This window comes from Podarcis raffonei, chromosome 4 (assembly GCF_027172205.1).
Source record: "Podarcis raffonei isolate rPodRaf1 chromosome 4, rPodRaf1.pri, whole genome shotgun sequence".
NCBI lineage: Eukaryota > Metazoa > Chordata > Lepidosauria > Squamata > Lacertidae > Podarcis > Podarcis raffonei.
This window is the reverse complement of record NC_070605.1, coordinates 80,004,029-80,018,029: the sequence shown is the minus strand read 5'-3', so window position 1 is coordinate 80,018,029 and position 14,001 is coordinate 80,004,029. Positions and strand designations below refer to the sequence as shown.

At 43.6% G+C, this 14,001-nt stretch overlaps 1 protein-coding gene across 2 annotated transcripts in view; it reads right to left on the bottom strand.

The window, feature by feature from the left end:
* GAS6 (growth arrest specific 6) overlaps window positions 1–14,001 on the bottom strand; it is a 46,694-nt gene that overhangs the window by 20,094 nt on the left and 12,599 nt on the right. For both annotated transcript variants that reach the window (XM_053384354.1, XM_053384353.1), the window contains exons 3-5: window positions 9,301–9,325; window positions 8,667–8,729; window positions 565–687 (exon numbers count right to left, since the gene is read on the bottom strand). In XM_053384354.1, the coding sequence (XP_053240329.1) occupies window positions 565–687; window positions 8,667–8,729; window positions 9,301–9,325 (211 nt within the window). The remainder of the gene's footprint in view (window positions 1–564; window positions 688–8,666; window positions 8,730–9,300; window positions 9,326–14,001) is intronic.

Sequence of the window (14,001 nt, the reverse complement as noted above, 5' to 3'; positions counted from 1 at the left end):
TTTTCCACCACTACCTACAGATGCTAGTACGTTTCCAAGCATGATTCAAAGTGTAGGTGCTAACCTTTAAAGACCTAAACAGCTCTGGCCCAGTATACCCAAAGGAGCATTTCAACCCTCATCGTTCAGCCTAGACACTGAGATTCAGCTCCAAGGGCCTTCTGGCGGTTCCCTCATTGCGAGAAGTGAGGTTACAGGGAACCAGGCAGAGGGCCTTCTCGGTAGTGTCACCCAACCTGTGGAACGCCCTCCCACCAGATGCCAAGGAAATTAACAACTGCACCTGACTTTTAGAAGACATCTGAAGGCAGCCCTGTTTAGGGAAATGTTTAATGTTTGATGTTTTACTATGTTTGATGTTTAAATTTGCTGGAAGCCGCCCAGAGTGGCTGGGGCAACCCAGTCAGGTGGGTAGCATATAAATAAATAAAAATTTTAGCAGTAGTAGTAGTATTGACCCTGGGAAGGTTTACATGCGAAGCATCTCACTGAGCCGCAACCATTCCCCATCTCATTATCCTCATCGTGAACACACAGCCACAAGCAGCACAGAACAAGACTTACCTTCATTGCATTTTTCTCCTTGCCAGCCTGGTTTGCAGCGGCAAAGGAATCCGCCTTTCAAGTCGTCACATGTTTTCGTACCGTCTTTATGACATGGACTAGGCAAACACTGATTTGGCAAATCTGGGGGTGGAGGGAAGGGTTGAAAACACACCACATAAAATTTTTACCCTGGAATCAAATTATTTAAGACAATATTGCTATTACCATTCAAACAAATTCTGGAGGTGGCAAATGCATTGTTTGCCTCTATAAACAAAAACTGATGGAGAAAGGAGGCAGTTATTAGCATTGTTTTGTAAAGAAAGATGGCAGCACTGCATTGCCACAAGACACTGTTTTTTAGGCCAGAGGTTTTCAACCTTTTGGAGTCCGCGGTTCATTTGACCAACTGCATACTTTCTGCAGCACCCCGTGGGGCTCAGGAGCCCAGTTATGTCACCCCTTGCCTGCAGAGCTGGCAGCCTCTCAACCTTTTTCAAACACCCTCCCTTGTGGAGGGTTTCCTCAGCCTCCTCTCCCCTCTCCTTAGGAGTCCTCCGGGCAGCCGCCGCCACTGCCCCGGTCTCTGAGCTGCCCTCCCTGCCCCAAAGAGAGCTGCCTCCTTACACTGCCTTACAGGAGCTGGGAAGAAGATGCCCCCAGCCTTAGTGGCCCATTGGAGAGTGGCCAAAGGTGAATGTGAGGCTAGTACCTTACTTTGAGAGGCAGTAGTGGGCACTTCTGGGCCTGCATGGTGGAAAGGCTCCCTTTCAGGACTGGGCACTCAGCTCCCTGACAGGCACTGCACACAGCAAGCACAAGAAAGGCCCGCACAGTGCCTGCCTGCCTGGCCTCCTACTTGTCTGTCCGTTCCCAAAAGCAAAGGCTGGCAGACTAGCTTGTTTGGCTCCCTCACCCACTTGCTTGCTTAATCCCAAGGCCACCTCAGCTCCTAACAACCAGCACCCTCCTGGCCAGTCCCAGAGGCACCATTTTATTGGGAAGCTTGAAGCCAGGGCAGCTGCAACAAACAACTGTGCAAGCCTTTAGGAGGCAGAGATGCGAGAGGGCATCAAAGGAGGGAGGGAAGGAAAGAGGGAAAGATGCGAGAGTTGCCCATGGCACCCCTAACCATCCTTCAAGGCACCCCAAGGTGCCACGGCACACTGGTTGAAAACCACTGTTCTAGGCAATTTGCTCAATTAGAGAAAGGTTATTACACTTGCCAAGCTAAATGAACTATTGTCCCGGAGAGCTCACTCTTTAAAGAAAAAAATGTGGGAACCATTTACTTTGCCCATTCTGACTTGAAGTCATCATTCTGGAAGAAAAAACATTAATTGCAGAAATGGTATACAATTTATTAATAATAATTATATATGTTATGTCCTAAGCCTAACAAGACAGTTCTTCAGGAATTCTTCTTCTGGAGATAGGAACTTATCTTGAATTGAAGCAGAATGTTCTCTTGTAAGAAAGGGAGGAAAGAACGCTTAATTCTCAAGGAGTGGCATGTGACTATCCTCTGCCAAAGGGAAGCATACCTATAAAATTCGCTAAAATCTTGAAAGCCATAAACTGTACTGTTTGAAAACGTCTCTACAATAAGACTGTTAAACACTAAAACAAAAGAAGCCTTACTGAAAGGCAAAGACAATCCCCATCACAAAGTTTTCCAAGTATGTAATAGTAAGCAAGACCTTGAAGAAAGATATAGTTGGAGGCAGGATACAGGAGCACTCCCAAACCACACATTTGAGCTTTCTCTAATGAAGCCTTCGTGAATAATCACAGTCTCTCTAATCAGTGGAATGCAACTCGGCAGCCACAGGTCTGCACTGTAATGCAGCAAATACCTGTATCATCAAGATGCAGACAAGACAGTAGAGCAGTGACGTAACATGGTATTCAAATATTTCAGGTGAAATGTTGCTAATAGTGCTTACTTGTCTAAATGATTTGAGATATTCACAAAGTCATATTGAAAACAGCCAATGCAGCAAAACAGATCCCACAGAAGCACACAAAAATCCTTTGGCTGCAGTAAAATTAAACCAAGCTAAGCTGCCACCTTCACTTTGCCAAGTCAGTACTCATTTGAAGAGTATTATGTTGTTTCCTGTTCAGTTGCACTTTACTCTCCTCTTAAAGTAAGTATCCCACATAAATCAGAAAGCCAGGAGTTCTATACTATTCTAACTTCTATGTATCTCTATAGCACAGGCATAGCAAGGAACCCTAACTTTTCCTCTTGACTAATTATCATGCCTACCACCTCCCATAATTCATTTCAGGCATAAATCTTACCATGGGTGAGATCTGTGTGTCAGCTATGCCAGTGTTAAGAACAATAGTAGCAAAGGACAAGGGATTCTAATCATCCTTTTACTATGATGCCCACGCCAGTCCTCAGTCTGTCTCTTTTCCTTGTATAAATCTGTTAGCCAAGAATGCATGCTGCGAGGTTTCTTGTTTGTACCCCGTGAACTCAATATGTTGCCTTAGGCAGGCTTGCTATCTCTCAGGCACAGCATAAGCATTTCTAAGTAAGAGGTTCCCTGCCAGGATCTGAGAGACAACAGATTGCCTTAGGCAACCTAGTGAGTTCATAGCTTTACATACCCAACTTTACAGGTGGTTGTTGTTAAGATAAATGTTATGTGAAGCATTTTTCACGCACAGGAAAAACACTGCATCTGTTCTATTCCTCTTCTCTCTTGCTCAGCAGATGGCATTCTTTAAACCATGCTTTCCATTGCCCGGTCACCACTCCCATTCTTAGCCTCATTTCCAAACAATATATGCCTCTGTTGTTGTCCTCTGAACAGAGAAATTTTGCACATGGGCAGTGTTCGAAACTCCCATTGTTCTAGGTGCATTTTGCGACAAGGATTTCTGAGCTCTTGGTGCAGTACTGCGCCTAAGATTTCAGATTAAAACTCCAGAGTGGAAGGAAGAGAGGACCTTTTTCTGCCTCCCCACTTCCAGCTACTTTCTGAAGACTAGAAGAGACCCTCTGAAGAATATTAGGGGGGTGGGCAGGGAAAGGACTAGACCATGTGGTAAATGAACATATTTTCGCTGCAGTTCATTCATTTTCAGCTTTGTATTCTTGTTATAAAACCCCCTGCGCCTAGACAATCCGTTGCTGCACCCAAAAACTAGGTTTAAGGTGCCATTTAGCTCCTAGCTTTCATATCTCAGTTTCTAACAGTGCACATAACTAGTCAAAAAGTTAGCATGTTACAGGCCTTCCATATCCAATCATCTCACCTTTCTCTCACCTTCCAAAGGATTTCTTTGCACAATGCTTTGGATATCTTTGGTTTCACTGCTTCACTCTTACTTTCAACAGTGAAGGTGACCACCATACCAAGAGAGCTCACTCTCATTATCCCAGCCTTTCCAGCAATGTGTATAATGTCCTTAGTACACACATGCAAAAAACTTCTGGTAGTGCTAACTAGGGCTGGGCGATATTGGGTTTTCAACATCACAGTGTATCACCACTCAAACATCGCGGTTTGGCGAAATACCACGATGTTGAAAAAAGCTGCATTGGCTTTTGGTTTCACCCCAGCGCCTCACGGGCTGTGGCCAATACAGCTGGCTCCAGCCTGCTGCTCAGCCAGGTGGAAAGGCTCCTGGCCCCAGCTAAGCAAGCCCTGAGGCCCCATGGCCAGGCTCCGCTGTGGGGCAGGAGAGCTCCTGCCCCCAATGGAGCCAGCCCTGAGCCCCCTGCCACTTGTGGTGGAGCAGCAAGGACCTTGGGACTCCTTGGCCAAGCTCCCTCTGCCTTCACTGGCATGGGGGGCGGGCGAGCTACCTTGCCCGCTTGCTCCCCACTCCCCAAAGATGGACCAAGCAGCGGTAGCCAAGCACCTCGATGATTCAGCTTGATTCTCCCTCCGCCAAGGAAGAATATGATGGCATATCGCTGGTGAAAGTGCCGCTGCTCGAGTTCCTCTGCCTCCAGCTCCCAGATAGTTTGTTTCTCCCTCAGTGCGCTGGAGGCAAAGGGACTCAAGAGCGGTGACAGTTTCACCAGCGATATACTGCTGAGTGAAGCTGTCATTGCGGTCTGCCCCCACATACCAGTCCTGGGAAATATATCAATATACATCAATATACCAATATATCACCCAGGCCTAGCGCTAACCACACCTTGAAATACTATGAAAGAATATTGGACCCTAGTACCAGCAATGGACAGTGGGGTGGGGTCATGTTGCTTTCCTGATCTCTGCTGCTGTTGTATATCACAATGGAAAGGTGGGAGGAGGAAGGCAACAGTGAGATCAGTGCAGTGCAAACATGCCCGGACTCTAGCCAACACATTTGCACTGCACTGACCTCACTGACACCTCATTGTTCCCCATCCCAATATAAAGCAATGCCCTGAACTGCAGGACGGCTCATGGGAGCGTTTGGGTGCAGGGATACCAAAGAAGGATGTCAGAAACACCAGAGTGATCAAGTTCTAGTGCTTTATTAAGAGAAAGGTGTAGACTTACAGCCAATCAGCCTGCTAAGTCTCCCAGCCTTTACAAACACAGGAGGGACATTGCAGAAAGGAGATGGCTTGCCCGCGCCCAAGCAAATGTTCATACATTCTTTATACACAAAGTAGCGTGTGCCACTTTGCCCAGGACTCCCCATCATTTCACCTGGCAAAGAGCCACATCTTACAGATAGCTCTCCTTTCTGGGCTCAGAGCCCAGCACCCCAAGCCCACAGATAAGGATAACATCAAAGCAAGCCAATTAGCTCATATCAAAGCAAGTGAATATAAGCATATATGACCTCATGGTTACAACTACTACCAGTTAATTGTGGAGTTATCTTGACTATCAAGATGGAACTAGTGGAGCTTCCGTAGCAGTTCACCTTTGGCTCAATACAAGCAGCAATTGTGTCGGGCAAATGGCGCAGCCCCCACCATGCCATCTGCCTAGCACACAAATAATTTGTTGATTTCTTTCATCACAATAGAAAAACAGAACCGAGTGTGTTCTATTTTTCCTTCCCATCTGAAGTATTAAGATGTATATATTTACAATGCTTGCCAACCTCTTCAATTAGAGCCAGGCACTCTGTCCCCCTAAGCACCTTACACTGTCTAGCAAAAAAAAATTTACAGGTTGTAAAGATGGACAACAGTAGAAAACTGTGTCAGGAACCAAAAAGTCATATTGAAAAAGTACAACTTTCAAGTCTTCTGGCCCCAAAATGGCAACTAGGCATTACGTTTTGGCGACTGTAACCCTGGTTAAAGGAGCCATTTGGCACCTAGCTTATATATCTGAGTTTATAACACTAACAAGGGGGTATGGTATGATTGTGATGATATTTTTTTAAAATGTAGAAGCTAACCACTTCTCATCACCTCCTCTTACTGTCCTCTCAGGCCCAAAAGCCCACCTGGCCACACATAGTCTGGTTTCAGGTCTGCATAACAGCCCAAGCCAACTCAGCTCTGCTTCTGCTGTATTACTTATCTACACTCTCCCCCTGGGCCCAATCCATGGTGGTAGATGGCAGTGCCAATGAATGGAGGAAGAGCTGTCACTGCTACAGATACTAAATAGTGACCACAAAAAAACCTGCAGCTGGAACTTTGTAGCACAACCACACGACTGAGCACTGATAGCAGAGCAGCTCTAAAATCGCTGCAAAAAGGGTTATTCTGCATTGAATAAAAAGGGTTTTGTAGGCAGCAATTGCTAAGATTTTGCATATTAATCCCAGAATTAAGTTACAGCCACATCTGTTAACTTTTAGGTGAATCTTTCACAATGTTAATGGGTTCTGATCTTGAAAGATAAAGAGAAGCGTAGGCTGCATGTCGTTTAGTGAAAGACTCCCTACATTTGACAGGGTTACATGGCCTGTTTGACCAGATTGTAATAAGACACTTAGGCTACATTTCTATATATCAGGGGTAGAAAACTTGTGCCCTACAGGCTGGTTCTGGCCTCCCAATATCCACAGAAATTTGGCAATTTAATTTTATATATTTTTTGTATATTAACAACTTTAAGTACATTGGGATTTTGCTTGGATGCCCTCCACTGTGATGCTGGAGGGCCCAGCAGCACTCTAATAATCAGAAGCCTCTCCCTCAATTTACCTTGCAGTGGTGCCTAGTCTCCATCCAGTGCACGGGTGTCAAACACAAGGCCCGCGGGCCGAATCCGGCCCGCCAGACCTCGTCATTTGGCCCGTGTAGCTGCCGCTGGCCCCCAGCCTTCACCTTTTATTCTCACCTTTTTTTTTTTTTGACACAAGAAAGCCGCCTCTTCAGCGCATGCACGGCAGCCTACAAGCCAGAGAACGTCTGCCCTCTAGCGGCGCCGGCCGTTCTACACAGGAAACCTCCACTTTACATGCATTCAGGAAACCTCCACTTGTTTTTATATTGAGCGCATGCTATCCTGTGATGTGACAGATCCAACGGCTGCCTTGTGTTTGCCATATGTGTAATAAACAGTGTTTGGTGATATTTGTATGTTTTAAAAAAATAAATTACTGTCTGTTACCAAAAATCATTTTTCAATAAATTGTACAATAATGTACATTTGAATATCTACTTGCCATTATTCTGACTATGTTTCTGCTTTCAGAGCTAGTTATTACTTACATTATTACAAAAAACAGTAATAATTGAATGCAGTGACAATAATTTATGATAATAAAGAGTGGACACATAGTCCTACAGATACAACCGGCCCTTTGAGGGTGACCAAACTGCTGATGCGGCCCCCGATGAATTTGAGTTTGACACCCCTGATCCAGTGTAATGCCATTGCAAGGAAGTCAGTGAGTCCCTTCTTGTTTCTTAAGCTCCAAGACCTTCTTGCAATGGCGTTACACTGGATGGAGACTAGGCACCACTGCAAGGTAAGATGATATTTGAATCGCTATGGACTCCATTCAGCAAAACAGTTCTGCTATAGTGCAAGCACTCTTGGCTGCACCATTGAACTTCCACTTGTTGTCCTCCTCAGGTCCAATGCTGAACTGTGTTGAACTGAAAAATCAGAACTTAGAGGTTACCTAGTAGTTCCTCATACTTGGACCACAGAAGAATGGGGGAAGGAGATGGAGAGAGGGGTTTTTTGGGGAGGTGGGAGGGAGGTTAGACTTATTCCTGTCACCTATGGCACAGTGTGGAATTTTGAAGCGCATGAACTTATCTTGACAGTCCCCATAGTCACCTCCCCAAAGAGGTCTCTTGATCCATTCTATCTATATACTACAAAGCAGCAAAACATGGTTTTATACCCAACTGTTATAGAAAGGTAAAAAAAAGGTAAAGGACCCCTGGATGGTTAAGTCGACTATGGGATTGTGGCACTCATCTCGCTTCAGGCCAAGGGAGCTGGTGTTTTTCCACAGACAGATTTCTGGGTCATGTGGCCAGCATGACTAAACCACTACTGGTGCAACAGAACACCACGATGAGTGCCAAAGCGCATGGAAACACCGTTTACTTTCCCGCCACAGCGGCACCTATTTATCTACTTGCACTGGCATGCTTTCAAACTGCTAGGTTGGCAGAAGCTGGGACAGAGCAAAGGGAGCTCACTCCGTCGTGGGGATTCGAACCGCCGACTTTCCAATCAGCAAGCCCAAGAGAGGCTCAGTGGTTTAGACCACAGCGCCACCCGCGTTATAGCAAAGCGAGCTGGCAAAAGTTGGTGCAGTGATTAGCATGCTGCGGAAATTTTTGTTCACTGGGTAATACTGGGCCAGCTGATCCTAGCCTATCTCACAAAGGGATCACATGCAGAGAAGAGCCGTCGTCGAATCCTGGCAGATCTTACACAAGTGATGAAGCTTGCTCCAGCAGATGATGCCATCACTAATGACAAAAAAGTACCAGAGCTTCACTCTTCCATGTTCCTTATCCACTATATCATTGCCCACCATAACCATATTTTATTATGAAATCCAAATACTGGCAATATTTTATCCAATGGAGCAATGTAGAAGTCTGATGAGAAGAATTACAAGGAGCATTGGGTAATATTCACATGGACTCGACTTGCTCTTCATTTAAGCCAACAACCAACAATACTGTATTCTTTTAGTAACATAGAAATATGAAAAATACTTACTATGCACACATGTATGGAAATTTGGATTTCTTGTATATGGTGACCCATACCTCCTAATACATCCTGAAGAACAAAAACAAACATTATCACTAAGCAAGTTGGCATATTAACTAACTTCTGATTTCCTGGTATTCTATTTAGCATGTTTGCTTGTTTGTTCTATTTAGACTACAACTGCCTTATTAGAAAAAACACAATTCAAATGCTATAAACGTTATTAATTTTGTCAAAATATATTGTTGCGTTGAAATGCAGATGTTGCAATGGTGCTAAAGTTTATTAGGACCTGTGATTAATCTAGTTTGAGGGGAGGGGGAATCTGAAGAATTTACTCAAGACAGAATATAGTTTCCTCAAGATTCTAGTGTTTACATGTTCCACACAAATTTAATAGGGTAATAGATTTTGAAGGCTCACAATTCTCTGAATAATAGCCAGTCATTATAACTGTATTACTTTGTAATTGTATGCAAATAAAATGTGCCTCTTTTTGAAAAAGAAGAATCAGCAACATGATCTCTTTTAAGATAAAGAGATGTACTCTGTTACACGGCACATTTTGGGGCAGATATTAACTGTGCCTAGAAAGTGACAACAAAATAGTACGAAGCAAAGGGTTATCACTGCAACTCACCCAAATATCGCGGGTAAAAATAATCCTGTTGGAAAAAGAGAAGGGGGAGGGGGGAGCACACGATTATTATAGATTTGGTCTACAATTGAATTCATATTAAAATAAGCAGTTTGATAACTGAGCAATGTGGTCTTAATGGAGGTCATAAGGTATGTGCTTTGCAACAGTTTTTTTAGATCAGCAGAAGCAAGATTTTCCCAGAAGCCACCATTTCTTCTTGTTTCTCCAGAAGCTGCCTCAAACCACCTGATGGGCAGGTAGGCTGGCTGGTAACCTACCATTTTGGGTGGCTTACCCATTAGCAGATCTGCAGGCTCAGAGGGTTCCAGCTGCCCACTTGAAAACTGAGTCTTTCTCAGCAGCTCTTGCAAACTTGCTTCAAGAGCCAAATTCTCCTTCAGCACTTGAAGTGTAGCTCTCCCAAGCAGTGGTGTTGTGAAGAAAGAACAGGGAAAATACAGTTCCAGGTCTTTTTCCACAGAAGGAGTGAGGACATTTATTTTTGAGAGCACCACAGCAATATACCTGAGAGAGGAGCAACCCTCTTTGCCCTCATAACAACCCTATGGGGTAGGGTTCAACACCCTAACACTTTTGCCAATTTATTCTACAATAGACAGCCTGTCCTAATGATTTGGGTATCATACTATGTGCTGCAGTGCTTCTCTTCAGTGGCAAGTATATATGTTTATATATAGATATAGATCAGGCTTCCTCAACCTCGGCCCTCCAGATGTTTTTGGCCTACAACTCCCATGATCCCTAGCTAGCAGGACCAGTGGTCAGGGATGATGGGAATTGTAGTCCCAAAACATCTGGAGGGCCGAGGTTGAGGAAGCCTGATATAGATACACACACACACAGCTGCCAGCATTCTTGTTCACTTCTGTTGGGCACGGCTATGAGTTCGCCTTGGGAACATGGCTATGGGGACTGTCAATATGCTATCTGCACTTAAAATTACCACTACACCACTGAGCCCCAGCTCCACAACACAAATCTCCCAGATGGGGAAGGCACGATTTCAATTAAGAGGCAGGAACTCTCCCCGCCAACAAATCTGAACATCACAAGAAAAGCGAGCTCTTCTTTTTAAAAACCTTGCAACAAACAACCAAACAAAAATACCAAGAAAACAATGGTAATAAAAAATCAGTTGCGTAGAACAATGAATTTTAAGTGTTAGGCAGTGATGGTGGTGTATTCACAGAATCATGTAGCATTAGAAGGAACCATGAGAGGCATCTAGTCAAACCCCTGCAATGCTGGAATCTTTCATCCAACATGGGGCTCAAACCCCAACCCTAAGGTGCTCTACTGAATAGTTACACTATAAGGGCTGAAATTTTCTTGCAGTCATTTCAAGCAGGTCTCTCCAAAGCCTTCCATGATCCCCCAACTGGATGTATGCAATAAAGCTATGCTATGTACCATAAAACGAGTCAAAGTTTGTTAGTTCTCTGGAGCCTTTCAGTTTGTACAACAGCTCTTTAGCTGAAGCAAGTGTCCAAACCCATTCACACCAGGTTTTTAGTGACAATCTTTTCAAATCCCTCCAAACACCTAGTAATTTCCAGTGTCTCTGTCACCAGGAGATACGGTTCTTATTTTGCAAGTTCTCAATTATGCCCTCAAAGACACCCAATTAATCTGCAGGTGAAACAACTACTACTGCCTGCCTACATCAAACTTTGGAGTGGAGCATCAAACATAGACTTCCAATCAAGGCTTGTTACCAACACTATAAACTGTTCTCATGATATCTTCCAGGAAAAGAAGCTGGTGCAAAAATCAGTGCACCTTAAGAGTCAAAGGTCAAATAAGTAGCAACTGGCCTAGCTTTTAAAGGAATTTAAGATCTGGAAACAGTTACTGCACCCTGACAAGATACTTGAAGCTCACCTTAGCTTTCACCTCTCATTTCCAATAGACGGGAGAGATTAAGAGGATGAGACCAGAATCGAAACAGTTGCAACAGCCATACACAGTGCTTTTCCTAGTGTATGACACCAAAAGCAAACAAAATGATTGTAGAATCATAATTGTAGAGTTGGAAGGGACCTCAAGGGTCCCCACAATGCAGGAATCCTGCCGACAGTCATCTCTGGGTGGGCTTGAACCACCAACCTTCTGGTTAACAGCTAGACACACTGCCCCACAGAAATAAAATGATATGCTTGAGACTTTTAGCTCCAAGTAGATATTAAGCAGCAGTTGTGGGGTATGAGGAGGAATTCAAGGAAGAGAATTGAAGATATTTGCATAGATAAAAGCGCATGGTAGGTAGGAAGGAGTGATAAATAACAAACAAGAGTGCCAAAAGTGCTGTGTTACACAAATGGTAACAGAGTTATGCAGGCTGAAGAGGGCTTTTAAGGCCAAGATAATGAAAGAATGCACCAAGATGCCCACAACAAAATTCTAAACTATTGGTACTTATGTTTCTGATGCTTGAATATTTCTAATTTCGTTAAGCAGCTTAAACTTCCATCCACAGCCCATTTAATCCAGAACTGTTCTATGGGAGAGAGTCAAATGGGCTGCTCAGAAGGCATTCATCTGTGACTTTAAATATCTGCAAAGCCCAAAGAGTTTCGTTTACTCTTGAGAAAAACAAAAAACGAGAACAAGAGCTGAGCTGGAAATAGCCTTTTCCTGCACATGACATTTCTATTTATTCGGGCTTCCGAAACTCTGTAGATTGGTATTTCTCTTCAGCTTATACCAAAAGGATTAATCTGACAGGAAGAGCAAATTGCATCCTATAGAGGAAAAAGTCAGCTGAGGTTAAGGTGGCGGAATCATTCAGAAAACAAAGGTGAGCTTGCCCTATAGAGGCACCAGAATATTTTCTCTGATGTCTGGAATGTGAGTGTGCAGCAACATTTAGAAGAAATGCTAAGACTTAAAACTTGAAAAGTATTATACATCTTTTTCTGGCCCAAGTCCTTAGAAGCAGTCACTTTAAACAGAACTCTATTTCCATCTTTGTACAGTGATGATCTCAAAATAACAAAAACGACAACTAATAGAATCACATTACAGTGGTACCTCGGGTTACAGATGCTTCAGGTTACAGATGCTTCAGGTTACAGACTCCGCTAACCCAGAAATAGTACCTCAGGTTAAGAACTTTGCTTCAGGATGAGAACAGAAATCGCACGGGGGTGGCACAGCAGCAGCGGGTGGCCCCATCAGGTTAAGAACGGACCTCCAGAACGAATTAAGATCTTAACCCGAGGTACCACTGTAATAAATATCAAACCACACTCTACATAAAACATGAAGACTGATTTTAAAAATGTTTTGAAAAAGGTGGTGCCTCCCAGCTTCAATCTCCTGATAAACAATCAGGCTCATTTACCACAGCATGAGTTGCACAATTTTTATGGCTTGGGCACTGGTTTATGGCTTGGAGTTGCCCTGAAACTGAACCAGTTTCTGAAGACCAAAACCAGAAATTATGCACAGAAGCCTGTAAGTAGTCTCCATTTTTTTAATGAAAAGCAGCCTTAGAAGGTTGTGAGCATGACGGAGCAGATGGGGGCTGGGGTGTGTGTGTGTTTGCTGAACTCTTCTTCTGTCAGCTGTTTTTCCAGTCAAAATTGCTCTCCAATTTGCTTTCCTACTATGGGGGTTGATAGAATGCAACTAAACAATTCTGTCACATCATGCTTCCTTGCAATTTACTGAAACACCCATTAATAATAAAAAAGCATTTGCTGGTCCAGTATATAAAAGCCAGTTTTCTGGCATTTCTTCATCACACTACAGTGTGACAAAAAATTACCAGTTCCTCAGTTCAGGTGAGATGTATGCATCACCTGCAGTTGCTCATACATGAGTAGACCTAAACCTTTAGCCAATCCCAGGAGGTGAGCTGACATAGAGAGGGAGAGGGAAAGAAGTGGAAAAGAGCTAGAGTTTTGCCCACCCAATGAAGTTGTTGTGCATTTAAATCATAATGCCATTTAGGGGGCACTTCAAGATCCTTATTGTACTACTGAAAACTGTTCTAACCATATTTGGATCTGGCTGAACTGCAGCCAAGTCCAAAACAGGGGGGTTCTGCTGTCATTGGGCAAATACGGTGGTGGGACTTGAGGTCTCAAATTTCAGTGGCACTCTGTGCAACACCAAAATTTGCCCCCCCCCGATTCTCGTGCTCCATTATAAATAGTTGTGGCCTCCCCTGTGGCGCCCCCGAGGCTCAGCACCCAATACTCCCTAAATATGCTTCTGGCAAATGAACAACATGTTCCCATACAGCTTCCTAGCACTATAGTTTGCTAATGGTCCATTATCCTTGAATGCTGAAATGTGTCTAATCAGTGTAAAGTCATGGATCCACACAGGAACGTTTTAGTAAAATCCTCCAAGGAAATGCAATGTTAAAATCTTCAGGAGAATTTTTTTACCAGATCTGAAAGATTTATACCATTTAAATCAAAATAGTAACTGTTGTTAGGATGGCTAGACTTAGGTTGCATTTCCAATGATATTTATGTCTAGACAACTTAAATTCACCAACATAAACCAAAGACATTTTATATTCTCTTAATCCTCCATTCCCTCACCACGATTACATTCTTTCCTCATTCTCTAATGTATTAATAAACATCCAGATAGCCATTTATATCTTTATATCTAAATATTTCCATTATTAGAAGTGGTCTCATTATTGTGGCTGCCAAACTTCCT